Below are 19,095 nucleotides of genomic sequence, written 5' to 3' on the forward strand. Positions count from 1 at the left end.
CTTGGTGTGAATTGTAGTGATCATGGGCCCTGCTGGATAGGACAGCACCTTCAGCTCCTGTCAGTGAAGTCTTGTTCTGAATGAATCCCCATTTTCTGTTCCCAGAAATGGTGTATTCCTGCAATTTTGTGTGCAGTGGTCCTTGGCAGTTGCTTTGGGATAGAATATAGGAAGCAGACCATGTCCAAATTTGTATTGTTGCAGAGCAGGAACAGTATTGGGGTAGGGTCTGTCTGGTGTCCTGTTGAAATGGGAGTCTTGGCACTGACTTTCTTGAGCTTTGAACTGGATCCTTAGAGAGGGTGAGTTAAAAGTCTTTGTGCCAATGCCTGAATTCTGCTTGTATTTTCTTCCCTAGGCAAATTCAGAATATGCACACAGGACTGGATTTGTCAGTGCCGGAATACCAGGAGATCCGAGGGAAGATGATGTCTGGCCATGTAGAGTATCACATTGTCGTTGTTACCCGACTGGCTGCCTTCAAATCAGCAAAGCACAAGCCTGAAGATGTAGTTCAATTTATGGTAAATATTTAATTGGTGCTGTGTTAGTCATAATTTCTTAATCAGTGTAGATTATTTTGGTTCTGATACTTTGTCATCACAGCCTTCCTGGGTCAAGGTCCTTGGTAGGACAACACACTCTGTACCATTTCTGCAGCAGGAGCATTATACATACATTAATTAAGCTTTTTATTCCAGGAGCTCAAAGCAACAATGACTGTTTGTTGTTACCTTTAAGACATTTTGCATTATGGGTCAACAAATAGAAACCAATTAAGCTTTTTATAAGTCCTGCTACAGAATTGATTTCTCTGATATGTATATCAGCACTGGGACTTGGTGCATAAACATGAAATAAATGTATAATAGTTTATTTGAATGGAAAGAGAGTCATGTGGGGCAATATGAGGAATTAACCTTGCAGTGGGTTAACCTTGACTGTGTCATTGGAATGACTTTGTGCTGCACCCTGAGGCGTCCCGTTCTGCTCTGCACTGGTGCAGCCTCACCTCCAGCACTGGGGGCAGTTTGGGCGCCACAGTATAAAAAAGATCTAAAGCTGCTGGAGAGTGTCCAGAGGAGGCCACTAAATTGGTGAAGGGCTTAGAGGAGAAGCCATATGAGGAGAGGCTGAAGTCACTTGGTTTGTTCAGCCTGGAGAAGAGGAGACTGAGAGGAGATCTCATCGTGATCTATAACTTCCTCACAAGGGTAAGAGGAGGGGCAGGCGCTGATCTCTTCCCTCTGGCCACCAATGCCAGGAGCAGAGGAAATGTCAGGAAGATGTGCCAGGGGAGGGTTAGGTTGGCCATGAGGAAAAAGTTCTTCAGGAACAGGCTCCCCAGGGAGGTGGTCATGGCACCAGTCCTGACAAGATTCCAGAAGCATTTGGCCAAGGCCCTCAGACACATGGTCTGAATGTTGTAATTGTCCTGTGCAGGGACAGGAGTTGGACTTGATGATCCTTGTGGGTCCCTTCCAACTCACAGCATTCTGTGATTCTGTGAATAGCCTTGCTCTATAAGCCTTGACATGGTTTTTAAAATCTTTAGTAAGAGAGTTTTACAAGGAAGTGTCTGTACAAACCATTACTGAGTTGGATTGCCTTTTTCACGATACCTGCAGAGTAAAGGTTGGAAAACGTAGCACCTGAGATTCGTTTCACTGGTTATAAGTCATCTATGCGATGTGCATGTCCACCTGAGCTGTCTCACCCGGGACTGTCTATTGAGTCGATGGGAAAAGGTGCCTTGTGGTGGTTTGGGTGGGTTCACCCTTTTTTCTTGCACCTTTGCAGCCAAACACAGCCTGCTCTCTCACCCTCCCCCCCCTGCCTCACCAGGGAGTAGGGGAGAGAAATGGAAGAAAAAGGGCAAGGAGACTCACGGGTTGAGATAAAAACTATTTACTAATTAAAATAAAATGATAATGGTAAAAACAGTAATAACAAAATATACAATTGAGTGATGCACAGTGTAATTGCTCACCACCCACTAGTGCCCAGCCTGTGCCAGCCAGTGATCCCAGAGCAGAGACAGTCCCCAAATCCTGGAAGAGTGAGCCTGAGTGATCCCCGAGAGAATATACCCATCTTCCAGTCAACCCTGGTTAATATACTGACATGATGGGATATGATATGGAATATCTCATTGGCACATCCAAATGCCAGTTTTGGGTTTTGCTGTTCACTGCGCTTCTCCCTCCCAGTCCTAATGCAGCTGTGAACCAGCCAAACACGGTGGCCTTGAGCTCCAGCAGCAACTAATAACATTAGTACTTTTATCAACATTGCTCTCATAACAAGTCTTACACTGAAATGAAAACACAGCTATTCTAACTACTAAGAAGAAAATTAACTCTATCCTAGCAAAGCCAGGACATGCATTTAGGGTACACTTCCTTTGAACTGCTTTATCTGTCTGCTAAAGGGGATGCAGCTTGTTGCATGCTGTGAACATCTGCTCTTTTCAGACGTTTTGTGGATAACTAATGTCAGAGAGATGTGAGTGTGTGTTACCTGATAGACCATTAGCCCTGGTGTCTGCAACTCACGCTCCCTAGAAGATGGGCATTTATACAATCTGATCTGCAGACAAAGCCACATCTGTCAATGTTGAGAAGAGGTGGATGGTGAGGAAATCTCATACATTTATTGCACTCCTTATGTTATCCATAACTCTATGATAAAAGCAGCAGTGCTGCTACAAGAGTCTGTTCTGTTCTCCCTTCTTGTCCCTAGCTGCTTGTTCTCCCTCCTGCAGTGCTTCCTTCTGTGTGCCAGTGTCACGTGGCTGTTCTGTAATGTTGTCTGAGGAACTGGTCCTGGCTAAAAATGGGTATTTGGGGATTTGTTATTTACTAATACTAATTAGTACAGGTGTAATTTACAGGTGTAAATTAGTACTAGTACTAAATACTAGTACTAATTTAGACCTGTTTCTTGAGCCCACAAGTTGCACAGCCCCATTAAAGTTTGTTTGAGGACAGGGGCAGGGCCAGACATGGGCAGAAGAGAGAAGGGGATGTGGAATCACTTTTTTCCTGCATCATTGCCTACTTATATTATGTAATATTTCCATGGAGCTTTGTGCAAGAAAGAACCTGAATGAACCCAAGATCTTGAACAGGGCTGTTGTTATCTAACATTTTGCTTCACTTAAGAAAAAGTAGGTAAAATCAGCTCATCTATTGTCCTGGTTTTTGCTAGTATACGGTTAATTTTCTTCTTAGTAGCCAGAAAGCACTGTGCTTTGGTTTCAGTGAGACTGTTATGAGAACAGTGTTGATAACTACAAGGACACTGTGCTGGGGCAGTTTCCAAGAAGAGAGGACTGGAAGGGGGGAGCAGAGAAGTGTAGTAGTCAGTAAAACCCAGAATTGACAGTTGGATGTGCCAGTAAGATATTCCAGATCATATCACGTCATGTTCAGTATATTAACCGGGGCTGACCAGAAAGGGGGGGATTCTCTCGGGAATCACTCGGGCTCGCTTTTCCGGGATTGCGATTTGGGTTTCGAGGTTCCTTTCCGCCCCTCTGGGATCATTATCAGCAGGTGGTGAGCAATTGCACTCTGCATCACTCATAGATATATCGTTGTTGTCATTATTACTATTACTATTCTTATTATTTTAATTTTATTTTACTCTAATTATTTAATTGTTCTTATCTCAACCTACAAGTCTCCTTACCTTTACCCCTCCAATTCTGTCCCTGATTCCCTGCGTGGGGAGGGAAGGGGGCAGGGAAGGTGGAGGCTGCGAGTGGCTGTGTCTTATTTGGCTGCCAGCGAAGTTAATCTGTAACTTCTATAAAGAGGAGAAACAGACTTCTTACTGTGGCCCCTCTGCTTGCTGAGATTGTCTGTTCCCATGTCTACATTCTCTCGGAGGATTTTCAGCACTTAGTTGCTCTTCTCAAGTGAAGTTAACCTTTCTGATTTCTTCTCTGGTCAAACCTCCTGACATTTCATTCTTCATGAAGAGGAAAACTGGTGTAGTGTGACAGGAATAACATTTATCTCATCAGATACATTTTTTTTTTTTTTTAGATGACTAAGTTTGATATATTATATAGTTTGGTGCATGAAAGTAATTTAAAACCATGAGCTGGGAGGTTGGAGAATGGCTGCTTTGCATCGGTTCATTCCAGTGAGTCTTTTCTGTATGTATTACTGGAAGGAACAGAGGGATTCACCTGTCCTAACTTATCTCTCTGTAAGTTGGATATTTTAATCTGAGTCTGTCCTTGCTTTTATGGTCAGTGGAGAGAAGGGGAATGAGGTGACTCATCCTCTGGAAATGCCTCTCTTCTTTGACCATAAGAGGAAAGCATTCTACATTTTAGACAGCTGTGGTGGGGGGGCTTCAACTCCAGGCTGAAAGGCCGAAGGCTCAGTTGAGTTGCACACAACTCGCTGTCTATACAACTGTGGTGCTCTGGGATTGTCACCTAGCCTTCAGGACGTTATAGGTCTCCCATAAGTGCTGTGTGATATTTGCCAGCCGTGTGCAAGCCCCTTGGATACCCTAAAGCATCGCAAGTGGCATGAGATCTTATAGCAGCCTTCCAGTACCTGAAGGGGGCCTACAAGAAAGCTGGGAAAGGACTTTTCTTAAGGGCAGTTAATGACAAAACAAGGGGAAATGGGTTTAAACTGAAAGAGGGGAGGTTTAGATGAGATATTAGGAAGAAGTTCTTCCCTGTGAGGGTGGTGAGACACTGGAACAGGTTGCCCAAGGAAGTTGTGGCTGTGCCTCCCTGGAAGTGTTCAAGGCCAGGCTGGATGAGGCTTTGAGCAACCTGGTCTAGTGGAAGGTGTCCCTGCTGATGGCAGGGGGGTTGGAACTAGATGATCTTTAAGGTCCCTTTCAATCCTAACCATTCTATGATTCTATGAGATGCCTGTCTTTAGCAGTCTGGTCTCTATGATTAGATGTCTGCATTTGCTGTGGATTTCTAAGCTCCCATCCCAGTCAGTGCAGTACTGTGGAGAAGAATTTAGTTGAGCATCTACAGAGTGAGAGAATCCATTTTGCTAAACGTGCAAGGCTAGTACCATTTGAGAAACCCTAAGTTATCTTAGATGTCTGCACAGGGCTGGCAGATGTGACACACAACATAAAGGCCCTGGCACTATTGTGAAACAGTGCGGTACTGTACACCATTCAAGGTACCCCTAGCTGCCTGTGTTCAGGTGAGTTGAGCTTCAGTTACATCTTGCCAAAACGAGGTGACTATATCTGACTGTCATGAGAGCTGAGGCACCTCCTGCACGTAGGCAATTGTCCTAACTTGGAGGCAGATCCCACCCCTGTGGCTGACAGGTGAGGTGAGTTGCACCCGTCGTGTCTGCATAGTGTCCTGTTCTGCTGGACGTTGTACCAGCACAGGCAAGCTTGGCCACCCTTCCCCAGAGAGTTTGCAGGTGAAGTGAAAGAACCAGGCGACTGGGGAACAGCAGAGAAGAATGAGGTTGCATTGGGCAGCAGCTCAAAACACATCAAATGTGTCCAGCGAGGGGGAGTGGGATGAGGCATCTGAAGGAGGAAAAAGAAATAACTCTGTGCCTGTTCTGCCTTTTCAAGTGTGCAGACAGGATGGGAGAGGGAATTTATTTTTTGTTGTTGTCGTTGAAATTTTCATATTTGAGAGGCTGGAGGAAGGAGCCAATGTCACAGTGCTGAGATGACAGGTAGGTTAGAGAAGATGGGTAGGTGTGGTAGGATTTTTGTTGGCTCTAGATACGTTAATCCAGCTTTAGCTACCTCAGGAGCCAGGTCTGTATTTTGAGACCCTTTGTCTCTCTTTTTCTTCCTCCTCCTTCCCCTCTTTGTTTCCCTGAAGTATTAGCTAAATTGATGTTCCTTGTCTAGGTGTGCTGCATGCTTCCACTTGAAGTGGCTGCCCTCCACTCTCTCATGCCCTAGGTGGCAGCAGCGAAACTGGCTTTCTGTGAGCAACGATGTGGTTGAGCAGCATTTATTGCTCAAATAGCTTCTCTGTATCCGCTGGAAAAAGATAGTGAGCAGGACAGAAGTGTCCTCTAAGCCAGCCAGATCTCTGGGCTGTGATTTAGACCACACGAGATGGAGATATGGTAAGGACCTATGACCAAACCCAGATGAACAGCAAAAAGAGATTTCAGATCTGAGCTGTGGAGTTACCAGCCTTTACTGTGGGTCTGAACAGTGCAGAGTTCCCTGTTCCCCAGCCTGAATGGGACTATGCAAAGTCAGTATCACAGTGTTTCTAATTGAAACATGAAGCATTAACAGAAGACAAAATTAATTTCTGTGGTGACTTTCAGATTGAATTCTTAGAAACTGAAGGAATTTTTTTAATTTAAAAAAATACCATTTGTAAAATAGGGCAGGTGGTTGTAGAACTACTTACCCTTGAGGTTATATTTGGTAATTGAAGGAAAACTCAGCTGCATTTCTTTCAAAGATCAGAATACTCTTGCCCTGTTGAAAGAGTGAAGTTGGTTTTATGTTTGGTACTGCATCAGAGGTACTGCTGCAAAGGTGATACTTAGTTATTGCCTGCAAATCTGCCATTTTCTGTGAGAAGAAGAAAAGGCTTTGCTTATCTTAAATGCATTTCTTCTAGCCACACCTTACCTGCTTTAGCAATTAACTTCTCTCTTTCCAGCCTTATTAAAAATCCACCCAGCCTGAAGTGCCTTCTTTTTCTATCTGACCCCAGTTTAACTGCTTCTGTTTTACAAGTTACTTTTGTTAGTCAAGTTCGTTATTTTTCAAAGCTGAACAAATAACTACTGGTGTTGGACAGGCACAGCACATTTTTGGGAGGAATTTACTATAGAACTGTCTTCCTCTCATAAAATGAGTGTAAGTAGGTGGGTGTGTATTCATCTATGTTTTCATCATTGCCTGTTTGCATATGTTGGCCTTCTTTTTGTGAGCCTCAAAATCTGAGTGTTGGAGTTGCTATTTCCTGACCATACAGGTGTGTTCTGAAGATAAATTCCTTCACGTTATAACTTCTCTGATGTGAGAAGGGAAAACAAATCCCTGCTCAGTGTAGCAATAGGTTGAGGAGCTCTTAAGAATTCATGTTGATTAAAATGAAATATTGGAGTGCTTGCTTTTCTGCTGGGCAAAACAGGTGGGGAGAACAGCATGTGGTCATGTAATTAAAATCTCCCATAATGCATACCCACGAGGTCACCAAGCAGCATTACTTCTGGTATGGCTTGAATTGGGAGTCCACAAGTGCAAGCTTGGTTTGTGCTCCCTATGAGAAGGGATGCTTTTGATTCCTGAATCCGAAGCTGGTGGTTGTATAAAGGACAATGCTGCTGTACCTCCATTTTGTGACAGGTTTAAGAAGTGGGCTTTGTAAAAATAAAGTCACAGTAGCCATAAATATTTCATGTAATACTGCAAAATCAAGAGTGCTCTTCACTAGTATGCATTGTCTGTCCAAAGGGCTTGAGTTAGCTCTGAGATCTCCATTTTGTTCTAATCCTTGCAGTAAATATAAAGCATATGAAACAAGTTTGAGGTCAGAAATGGGGCATTAAAAGGGGCCTATGGAAAGGAGGCATTAAATCCCATTAATACTGAGTGGGATCAAATTCTCCTACGCACATCTGAGAGTCCCAGGCTGGTATCCTGCAGGCATTCTGGTGTGTGTACTTTCATGCATGAAGTTCTCCTGAAGAAGGGGGCAAGGCACATGCATGAGATTTGAGGGATTAGCAGCAAACTTCAGGCTTTCACTTTGAACTTCCCAGTGGTTTTCTTAACCTTCTGGCTATATTTGATCATATTCAGCTTATTTATTTGTTCCTGGTGCAAAAAATATTCAAACCCATCCCTGTCTCAGTTCTATGTTGGATGTTAATTGTTACAGGCAAATAGGGTCTTGACCTGGCAAATATGCACATGCTTTGCTGTATTTGCATGATTAACTCTTTTGAAGTGAAGTAGATTGAGCCTTTGATATTGTGACTTGACAGAACTCCTTGAAGTGTGTGCACTCAGGCTGACTTACCCGTGGTGGGGGTTTAGTTCCACAGTATTCATGGGGTTCAGTTAGAGACATGGAGGGAGAGAGGATAATTGCAGGATCCAGACCTAGAGGAATTACAGGCAGCAGAAGAAAAATATTTTAATATTGATCAAATGGGAATGATTTAATACTTAAGAGGAATGATAAAATGGTTTTTAGAGCAGCATTTATTTTTTATCATTAAATTTTGGGCCATAGGATCCATTGACTCTTTTCAAAGGGTTGTGAGTGGTAGCCAAGAAAAGCAAGATTTAATTTTGTTATGTGCTGATATGCCTTTCTCCTGGAAAATTGTCAGAGGATGTCAAATTGAAAGGGTCCAGAATTGTCACAGCAGAGCAGTGCTTCCTGACCAGAAAGGTGTGAAAATGCTCTGGGTGATGCACGGGACTCAACCTGAGAAAATACACCCTGTGAGACCTGGCCAGCGCTGTGCAAGGCCCTGCAGTGCCCCTGTGCTCCTGCTTTCAAACAAGGAGAGACAAATGTGCACTCACAGCCCAGAAAGCCACCCGTATCCTGGGCTGCATCACGAGAAGCGTGGTCAGCACTCTGCTCTGGTGAGACCCCACCTGGAGCACCGTGTCCAGCTCTGAGGTCCTCAGCACAAGAGAGACATGGACCTGCTGGAGCGGATCCAGAGGAGGGCCATTAAAATGGTCGTACAGCTGGAACTCCTCTGCTATGAGGAAAGACTGAGAGAGTTGGGCTTGTTCAGCCTGGAGAAGAGAAGGCTCCAGGGAGACCTTATTGCAGCCGTTCAATATATAAAGAGGGATTTTAAGAAAGATGAAGAAAGACTTTTTAACAGGATCTGTAGTGACAGGACAAGGGACGATGGTTTTAAATTGAAAGAAGGTGCATTTAGATTAGACTTAAAAAAGAAAGCTTTTATGATGAAGGTGGTGAGACACTGGAACAGGTTGTCCAGGGAAGTTGTGGATGCCCCCTCCCTGGAAGTGTTCAGAGTCAAGTTGGATGAGGCTTTGAGCAATCTGATCTAGTGGAAGATGTCCCCACCCGTGGCAGGACGTGGTTGAACTAGGTGGTCTTTGAAGGTCCCTTCCAACCCAAACTATTCTGTGATTCTAAATGAATCAGTCTGATGTTGTTGGATTCAGCCAGTCTTATTGCTGCATTTCCAGCACCAAAACCAAGGTAAAAGTGAGCGAAGACAAAGAGGAGCCGGTGGCAGCCAGTGTTGGAGGCAGAGGGACAGCAGGAGAGGAGCCGCGGTTGGCAGGGGCTTGCTGGGGCCAGGTTTGGTCTTAGATAAGCGAGGAAAGCTGTGGGCTGGAGGTTTGACATCCTGCCTGTGTGGTAGGTTATCCCAGCAGATGGCATCCCTGCACTGTTGGAAATCCTCTGGCGTGGTGTGCTGCAGGCTGCAGGCCTTGGGTGGGACATCAGCGTGCTTTGGATATGGGGTTTTCACACTTGGTCTGTGTGCTGTGTCGGTGCTGTGGTGGGTGGTGGTGTTCAAAGCCCGTGCAGGTTCACCAAGGCTCAATTAGTGATAGGATGCGAGGGTGTGCATTTACTTTAGGTTCAGTGGTGTAATTAGACATAAATTGAGATTTATGAATAATTTACAGAGCTTGATAGAGGAGGAATGAAAATTAAGTGGGGAAAAGTTTGTATGTCTCAGTTCAGTGTTACTTTTTGAGTATGTTAAAGCTGTTTTGGCATAGTCTTGTTGATTGGCTGCTGTCTTGTAGTTATTAATTTGTTATTTATTATTGAAATTAATTAGATGTTAAACATTTTTCACAGATCTGACTTGATTTTTTTTTTCTGAAAGGAGAGTAATATTGTTTATTCTTTTGAAAAAGTACTGGTGAACTCCTCACTGCCCTTACATTTGTGCTTACACAGTATTTTTGGGAGCTCTGGTATCACATCCTGTTCAGAGTGCTACTGGGACCAAGCAAACTATAAATGTACAGCAATTCAGAAATTCCAGAATTGCTTTCCTCTCTGTTTTTGGGGTATCTGTCAAAGGGAGGATTGTCATCTTCTGGGAACATCTCTTTATTGCCATCACTTTAGTGCTTGGCTGCTGAATTGCATGTCAGATCCTGCATGCGGAGCTCCGTGTTGCTCACACTTACCTGTGCTGCTTACAGGAGACAAGTCTAAAATTCTTTTTTTTTTTTCCTTCCCCTGTCAACTCACGTTTGGTTTTGTGCTTCAGGTCTGTCTTCTCGAGCTGCTTGCCCTTTGTGACTGGACACTGAACCTGTAGTAAACGTTGTACAGCTGAAATGCAAATATTTTTTCAAATCGGCTAGCTTCGTTGATAATTACTGCAAAACACAGGGAAGCCTGAAAGCTGAGGTGGTTATTGCTCCTTATGCCTACATCTAATTTAGTAAATTAGTCGAGGCGTGTCTATTAATGTCAGGACCTGTTCTCTGACCTGGAGGGCAGCTGGCACAGCCTGGCTGCGTCCGTAACAAGGAACGTTCTTGCCATCTGCGATAGCATCGGTACCCAAACTGGCTGCTGCGTGAGCTCTGCACCAGGCTAAAGCTTGGGCTGCAGAGTGCTAGCTGCCCAGGGCCAAAACTGTGCCAGACATTGTCAGGTTCCAGTGGACACTCTAAGGTTCCTAGTAGATACTTTCAGGGTCCAGTGCCTGGGAATATCCCCTGATACTGTTTAGTTTGCTAGTACAGATGTAGTTTATGGATTCTGGGTTAATCCATAAACTTGTTTCCCTTCTACTTCTGTGTTTTTTGTTGGGTTGATTTTCTTTTATCCCTGTGTTGGTGGAAGAACTCTGCCTTCTTCCATCCCAAGATGTGGTGCTTGAGTCTCTGCATCTTTTATGTTGCAGTATTAATTAGGATTCACCAACACATGCTACAGGAGGATAAGAGCTGGACTCTAGTAGGGATCTGTGCCATAGGTGTTTGTGCTGGGTTTGTCTGGGACAGAGTTAATTTTCCTCAGAGTAGCTAGTATGGCACTATGTGTTTTGGATTTAGGATGAGAATGATGTTGATAACACACTGATGTTTTAGTTACTGCCTTAGGAAGACAAATGCTATCACTCCTAATGTCTTCCCCTTCCTCCTCCCCCCAGCTTTATATGCTGAGCATGACATCATATGGTGTGGACTACCCCTTGGGTCAGCTGGGGTCAGCTGTCCCAGCTGTGTCCCCTCCCAACTTCTTGTGCACCCCCAGCCTACTTGCTGCTGGGGTGGGGTGAGAAGCAGAAAAGACCTTGACTCTGTGTAAACCCTGCTCAGTGAAACTGAAAACATCCCTGTGTTATCAACACTGTTATTGCTTTCCTTTAATATCTTAGACCTGATTTGTCTGCAGGCTTCCTGTCTTTGTCTGCAGAAGGAATGACTCCATTCACTGTTGGCATCTTTTCCCTGCATGAGAACCTGTAGGTTGTGGCCAAGTTGTTGTTTTTTTATTTTCTTATGGATAAACTGAACAGTCAGGGGTCAGCTGAGGTCTTTGCCCTGCAGTTTCTGTATTAGGTGCTCTGCAGAGCAGCAAATGTGCCAGTTTTTTAGGCCTTAACAGCCAGAGGAGCACTGAAGCCCACCAGGGCTGACAGATGGGTCTTCTGGTTCAATGGTGAAAAGATTCAGACTGCTTTCTACATCAGGTATCTACCTGGCTGGGCTTCTCTTCCCTCCCATCTCTCAGGGCTGGGTATCGTACTGCTCATTTTAATTGAACAAGGATTTTTGCTGTCAGAGAAAAGTATCTGGAACAGTGACCTTCCCAGTATTTCATTAGTTGATGAGTCAGACAAATGGATGCTGAGTATCTGGCAATGAGCTTCAATTCCATTAGGGAGTGGATTTTAATAACAGAATTAGAAGACCAGCAACAATGCTTGGGGATTCACTGTGTAGATAACAGGCTTTTACCAGGCTATATGTAAAGCTCATTGGTAATACATGTTTTTCCACTTCAGTTTCCAGGGCTAATATTTCATCACGCTTAAACCGTTGCTTTACTGCTTATGTCTCCCCTGTAAATAAACTTACCCAGACAGCATTTTTCATTGCAGGTTTCCAAGAAATACAGCGAGATAGAGGAGCTCTACCAGAGACTGGTGGCACGATATCCACAGGCTTCTCTTCCACTCTTGCCTAGAAAACTTCTCTTCGTGGGGGAATCTGACATCTGTGAACGAAGAGCTATGTTCAATGATATAATGAAATTCATCTCAAAAGATGAGGAACTAGCAACGAGCCCTGAGTTACTGGAGTTTTTAGGTAACGAAAAGATGTGAGTGTCTGCTCTCCCATGAATGTGCTTGATAAAAGTGTTACTAGTTCTTAACTCAGGTAGTCAGAAACTAGAGAATGCCAGATTAGAACGAGTCCAGGGGAGGCCACGAGGATGATCCAAGGGCTGGAGCACCTCTCCTATGAGCACAGGCTGAGAGAGTTGGGGCTGTTCAGCCTGGAGAAAAGAAGGCTTAGGAGACATCTTATAGTGGCCTTCCAGTACCTGAAGGGGCTACAATCTGCTGGGGAGGGACTTTCAACAAGGACAGGGAGTGATAGAACAAGGGGAAATGGGTTTAAACTGAAAGAGGGGAGGTTTAGGTTAGATATTACAAAGAAATTCTTCACTGTGAGAGTGGTCAGACACTGGAACAGGTTGCCCAAGGAAGTTGTGGCTGCTCCTCCCTGGAAATGTTCAAGGCCAGGTTGGATGAGGCTTTGAGCAACCTGGTCTAGTGGAAGGTGTCCCTGCTGATGGCAGGGGAGTTGGAACTAGATGATCTTTAAGGTCCCTTCCAACCCAAACCATTCTATAGTTCTATGAAAGGCTATCACTGAAAATACCCTCTTCTGCATCTACAGTGCTTCATAGTTGTGTTTGCTAGTGTTTTCTCCTCTGTGGACACATGCCTCATTCAGAAGCATTGATACCAACAACGCTCGCTTTGAAGTTATCTGTCCCACTGCCTCTGATTTCCTTTAGGCATATGCCTCGGCTGTGATTCAGAACATGTAAGTTTAGAAGGCTAAATAATCATATATCATCAGTGGAGAGTTGGATCCTTAAAGGGCCAGTGCAGGGTCTCCTGCAGTGCACAACTGTTCTATGTTTTGTCTGTTTTTTATTCCTGATAGATTGCTGGGCTTTGCTGAAGAAGGTCCTAAAGCAAATTATTGTCCCTGAAAAAGATAAAAAGATTTTAATAAAAGACAGATTCTTTAGTTAAACTCATTCTCTGGCCTTTTTTTTAAAAAAAAAAAAAAAAATCTTCCTTAGCCTCATGTCCAGCTCTTGTTGCCTCTTCCAGTGATTCATATAGTTCCTTTCTTATGTTCCTTGGGCATAGCAGGCAGTCATCAAAGGAATGAAACAGATGGGCTCTGCTTTTAATTCAGCTGAGAGCTGCTGAGCAGGGAATACTCCAGCTTTGTGCTGTGTGGGTTTCTCAGTGCTGCATTAGTTTTAAGGAAGTGAATTTGCAAGGTGCTAGCAGGTCACCATGTGTGAACAGCAGATCTTGCAAAAGTGTCAAGTGTGGCCAGATTAGAAGCTCTGTGAGGCTGGCAGCTTCCTAAAGTCAGGGGGGGCAAAATTGCATGATATTTAGCAAAATTGCTAATAACATTTTGGATTTTGTTTTCTTTCTTCCCTGTCAACGTTCTCTTGAAAGTAGACCTCTTGCACAGAGTTCATGTTGATTAACCTTTGCATGCTGATTAACCTAACCATGGTGCATATGTCTACAGCTGAATTAGTCTGGGCTGTCTTTATACTGTGGACAGATTGGGTGCAAGTAATGTGACCTGTTCATCAAAATCTGCCTTAGAATAATGTAAGTCTTAACCTACCAGATGAGATGGAATTCAGTTTGTGCACTGCAGATCCTCAAGCTAGTTGTGTACACTTTGCTTACATATGCTGGAGACATAGTCAATATATTCAGAGGTGTTTAGGGAGTTTGTGCACTGCAGATCCTCAAGCTAGTTGTGTACGCTTTCCTTACAGATGCTGGAGACATAGTCGATATATTCAGAGGTGTTTAGGGAGAATTAATATGGTAAAACGCAGGTGGACATGGGGTTAAGATAAACAGCATCCTAATATCCACTGCCTACCCTAACCAGCCCCCTCTTGCCTATAAGGAGAGCATAAGACCACTTGCTCAGTGTAGACACCCACATTTAGTCAATGAAGTCTGCCCTGGTTGATTTGGCAGATGCAAGCAAGAAAAGCTGGGTGAGATGTGTCTCCCATGCCATGTTACTTTAACAGTCAAAAGAATGAAACCATGAATTTTATCTATCATGGTTTTCACTAGCCTATCTTTAGGTAGTGTCATTATTTTATATCACTTTCCCAAACATTCAGTGACTCCACAGCAAGGAATAGTTCTTCCCTCAATTCTCCTGGGCTTTGCATATAGCCAGTAGGGTGAGAAGAGCTGGTCAAAAGAGCATGCTTCAGTTTGCTGAATTTGCTCAGTTGGATGGATCTTGCATAGTGAAGGGAGGTAGAACTTCAGGCTTCCTTTTTGAGGTTAAATTGAAGAGCTGCTGTGGAAACTTTTTCATGCTGTCCAGCACTCTAATTTTATCCCAGATGAATTATCTTAGTAACAAAAAGTGGACTTTATCTCAACTAGCTATGTGAAAGTTAGCTACCTACATCTAAGCAGAGTATTTATGGCCTCTCTGTAGCCAGTGGAGAGAAACAGGCACTTCAGAGGGATACTCCTTCTCAGACAACTTTATTTGGATGGGATGAATCACCACGTGGAAATGCCATTGTTTCTATTGACTATAGAAGGAACATAAATAAGCAGATTCGACATATGCTGCTGTATCTCAGATAAGTTCATTTCCTCTATCTTTCTCTACTTAACTACTTTAAATCGGTAAACAGATCAGACACAAAATGACACATCAGTGGATAAAAGGGACAATCTGTAATGTTGAAAGAGTTTCACAAAAGCTGATTGTGTCCTTCATTCCCCAAACAAAACCATCAGGAACAGGTGCAAGGTATTAAATAAAACACAGTTGTTATCCTGCGTACTCAGTTTTGCATCCATTATTGTATTTTGCAGGAACAAAATCTACTAGTGCCATTGACTTCAAGGGTAAAAACATTCCTGATGACAAGGAGAAAGAAGATGAAGAAAATGAGGCATTTGATTTTTTCAAAGAGGAGAAGACTCCTGACTTAATCTCACAGCTTTCATCAGTGGAAAATGTGAAAAAAGAAGAGGAAGAGGAGGAAGGAGATTTAGACCCTCTTGGTATAATTAGGTATGGCTGGTAGTCCCTTTGCTGTTTAGTTTTCAGTGTAGTTTTCTGAACAGATAAGGCTGTTCTATGTCACTGTCCCCTCATCCCAACATTTTATAACATTGACCACTTTCAGCTGAATTTCACAGAGGAAGAAAGGCCTCTGCAGTTCATGAAGGAGGTGCCATGGTAGAGGGAAGAGATTTTATAGTGCCTCTTTATTGCATTCCTCGGGACATTCAAGTGTCAGAGGGACATTGTGAATGCCTTGATAACAGTTTCAGCTACAGTAGGCACTTTCCTGGACACTGCAGGGTCCCACCACAAAACATAAAGCCACCAGGGCCCATTGGATGAGCCACTGTGGGGTACATTGGTATTTACAGTGTCTGGAAGTGCTTCTGAGCTCACTTGTGTCTACAAGGAGGTGAAGTTACAGCACTGTAAAGACCAGAAGAGCAAACGTTTCAATCATGATGTTCACAAATAGGCTTTTCTTTCCTTCTTCACTTATCTGAAGGTGTCACATGCTAAATGTCACTAAGGCATAAACAATAACAGCTTGAGAAACAATAATTGAATCAGAGCTTGCTGATGTTAGTATCTGGGCTTGCTTACCTGTCCAATAATTTTCAGACAGTTATTTTCTTCACTCCAAGATAGAATTTCTCACTTAAATTCACAAAAACATTTCTAACTACTGAAGCCTGGAAGCAAATTTAGTTTCTCAGTGGCTGGGATCATGAGTAGTGACTACTTCTTTTAGGATGTCCGAGGCTTTAGATGCACAAGTAGAAAAGGCTTTGCTGTTCTTGATCTTCAGTAAGCACTGACTGACTCAACTGAGTTGTTTCAGCCATCCACAGTCACCAACCAATACTGAATGTTCTTTGTCTTGGGACCAGACAGTGCTTTCAAAATGCTTCTTCATAGCAGTAGGCAGTACCTGATAGTAACAAGCCAGAGCCCTCTCTTGGTGTTTTCCAATTACCTTGAATAGTTTCCAAGAGGATCTAAGGTGGAGTCTCCCACCCTAAGTCAGGTCAACTACAATGACTGATTCTGGAAGCACCATTTGAACTTTGCTCCTGCTATTATAATCATATGTAATTGTTGATGTCCAGATATTGTCCTTTTTACTTGAAATATTTAATCCTTTACATATCACTAGAAAACTTTAAATATTATTCTTTTGATAAAGCACACACTTAATTACTCAGCATCAAAATTAGTCTTTTGTTGAAGAAGAGTTTAAAAAAAGTTAAGTAACTGTTTACAATGAGAAGTCAGATAAAGCAGTACTTCCCACAAAATGGTTGCTAGCTGGTAAATTTACAAAAGAAGCTGTCCTTTTTTGGATAGGAAAATGATCTATTGGGTTAGCAAATGCAGGGTTTTATTTTCCGACTTTAAACAAGTATAAGCTGTAAAGAACTTGCTGTGCCAAACAAAACAAGCAAAAAGTTTGCTTTTCTGCTCTGCACAGTTTGACAGTCTTGATTATTTTGGTCTTTTAATGCATTGGAGGATCATGAGATCTGATATTTAATCTTCATTTAGTTTACTGCTCCCATTCCTTTCAATAATAGAATTCTTACTGAATCAGAGTAACTTCATTTATATAAGAAGTGTTGTCTTTAGTGATCTAGAGCTGCAGAATGACATGTTATGCAGTCTGACGTTTTTCACTCTAAACTAGTGATGCCTTAATATCCATAAAAAAAAATCTCCATATGTATTTATTATTTTTATAATGCACATTTGTGCATGTAAACATGTACACTGAACAGGTACAGTGTTGAGGCAGAAACGTGAAGGTGGAAATGAAATCCTGAATCTGATTTTATATTGTCTGTATTCCCTGTAACTCACCCTGCTTCCATGGAAGATGTTTTCAATTGACATCAGTGGAGATCGGATCGGACATAAGCATTGTATCCCAGCTTTATTCCATTTAGTGACAGGTGTAGGTAGGAGGCCAAAGGCAGGAGCTGAGCTCTCAGTGGTTGGGTATTTCTTGGGTGACTGTTTTAGGGTGTCTTCTATGCCCATTAAAATGTTAGGTGCTTACATGCTGTAAAGAGGGAGCTTGCAGGCCTCACAGTTTTAGTGCTTCACATGTCCTTAAAGTTACTTTGAGATGGGGATGAATCATAGAATCATAGAATGGTTTGGGTTGGAAGGGACATTAAAGATCATCCAGTTCCAACTCCCCTGCCATCAGCAGGGACACCTTCCACTAGATCAGGTTGCTCAAAGCCTCATCCAGCCTGGCCTTGAACACTTCCAGGGAGGGGGCATCTACAGCTTCTCTGGGCAACCTGTTCCAGTGTCTGACCACCCTCACAGCGAAGAATTTCTTCTTCATATCTAATCTAAACCTCCCCTCTTCCAGTTTAGAGCCATTTCCCCTTGTTCTATCATTAACTGCCCTTATAAAAAGTCCCTCCCCAGCTCTCTTGTAGCCCTTTCAGGTACTGGGAGGCCTCTGTAAGATCTCCCCAGAGCCTTCTCCAGGCTGAACAGCCCCAACTCTCTCAGCCTGTCCTCATAGGAGAGGTGCTTCAGCCCTTGGATCATCCTCGTGGCCTCTTCTGGACTCATTCTAACAGGTCCATGTCTTTCTTGTGTTGGGGGCTCCAGAACTGGACACAGCACTCCAGGTGGGGCCTTACAAGAGCGGAGTACAGGGGAAGAATCAGCTCCCTTGACCTGCTGGCCACGCTTCTCTTGATGCAGCCCAGGACATGGTTGGCCTGAATAAAAACGAATAATAAAAATGAATAAAAAAGGAGGTGATGCAGACCAGATGAATTTGTTAAATAGTAAACTGCTCCCTGATGCATAGTAAATTCATGTTAAAAAAACCCCAAACAAATTCATTATTCTTTCCCCTGTGAAAAATGTTTGAAAAGATGTAAAGTCAGCACTGAAACAAGCCAGTCCATTCCATGCAGTATCGGTGGCCAGGGTGCTTTGAGCAGCAGATCTCTGACCTAAATTGAATCATGTGTTTGGCATAATCTTACAGGTTTTTTTCATTCTGGATGAGGATGAAACTGCTCCAGTAGCACAGGCCTCCATATGTTGTCAGCATGCTTCATTTGGTAACAACTTTTCCTCCTGGGCCAGAAAGCTGTGACTTGGATTTGGCCCAGCACTGCTGCTGCGCTGCTAAAAACCACCAGATACCCAGTCAATTGTACTGGCCTTAGGGGTAAAATGCTAAACTAGGGTCTTTTTTTGGGTTTTGTATTGCTGATGATCATCCAGGTGGAAGCCCATAATGATCTGGTTCCTTTTTGCCTGGAGGAGACATCCTAGTTCTCTTCCTTGCATTCAAGGCTGGGTCTGAGTTGCTCTTTCATGTCTGATGGGCAACTCACTTGCCAGTTCTGATCTTCAGCTTTTGTGGGTGTAATGATGGTTTACAAACTTTATGTTTCTCTGCTGTATGATTCTCATGCCCAAAAGCTTGCTTTCTGTGTTTGCAGAGCAATCTTGGGCCATGTCTGGGATTCTTAAGAACAGAAAGACTGTTGTTTTGTTTTGTTTTTTCTTGTCCAAATCAGGGACATTTCAAAAACCATAATACATATTTCTGATGAAGTTTTAAGCTTTTAACACCCCTCCTCCTACTTTTTTTTTTTTTCCTCCCCAGGCCTCATTCTTCCTATAATAAGAGGTGCTCAAAAGTAGGTTACGTTTGTGGAGTACATTGTTGAAATTAATTTGAAGTATGTTTTTGAGGGGTGTATCTTCTCTTCTTTTCCCACTGCCCTTCTTGATTGTTTGGAGTAT

The 19,095-nt window shown here is 43.2% G+C and overlaps 1 protein-coding gene across 1 annotated transcript; it reads left to right on the top strand.

Moving 5' to 3' along the window:
• Positions 1 to 358: 358 nt before the first annotated feature.
• On the top strand, positions 359 to 15,328 carry HS1BP3 (HCLS1 binding protein 3; the record flags this gene model as incomplete). Its single annotated transcript, XM_010170749.2, has 3 exons — positions 359 to 524; positions 12,084 to 12,291; positions 15,114 to 15,328. Coding segments are annotated over 3 exons (589 nt in total), but the record flags the coding sequence as incomplete, so codon positions are not given.
• Between the last annotated feature and the right edge of the window lie 3,767 nt (positions 15,329 to 19,095).

The sequence above is a fragment of the Antrostomus carolinensis genome, unplaced genomic scaffold, assembly GCF_000700745.2.
Source record: "Antrostomus carolinensis isolate BGI_N321 unplaced genomic scaffold, ASM70074v2 scaffold8966, whole genome shotgun sequence".
Classification (NCBI taxonomy): Eukaryota; Metazoa; Chordata; class Aves; order Caprimulgiformes; family Caprimulgidae; genus Antrostomus; species Antrostomus carolinensis.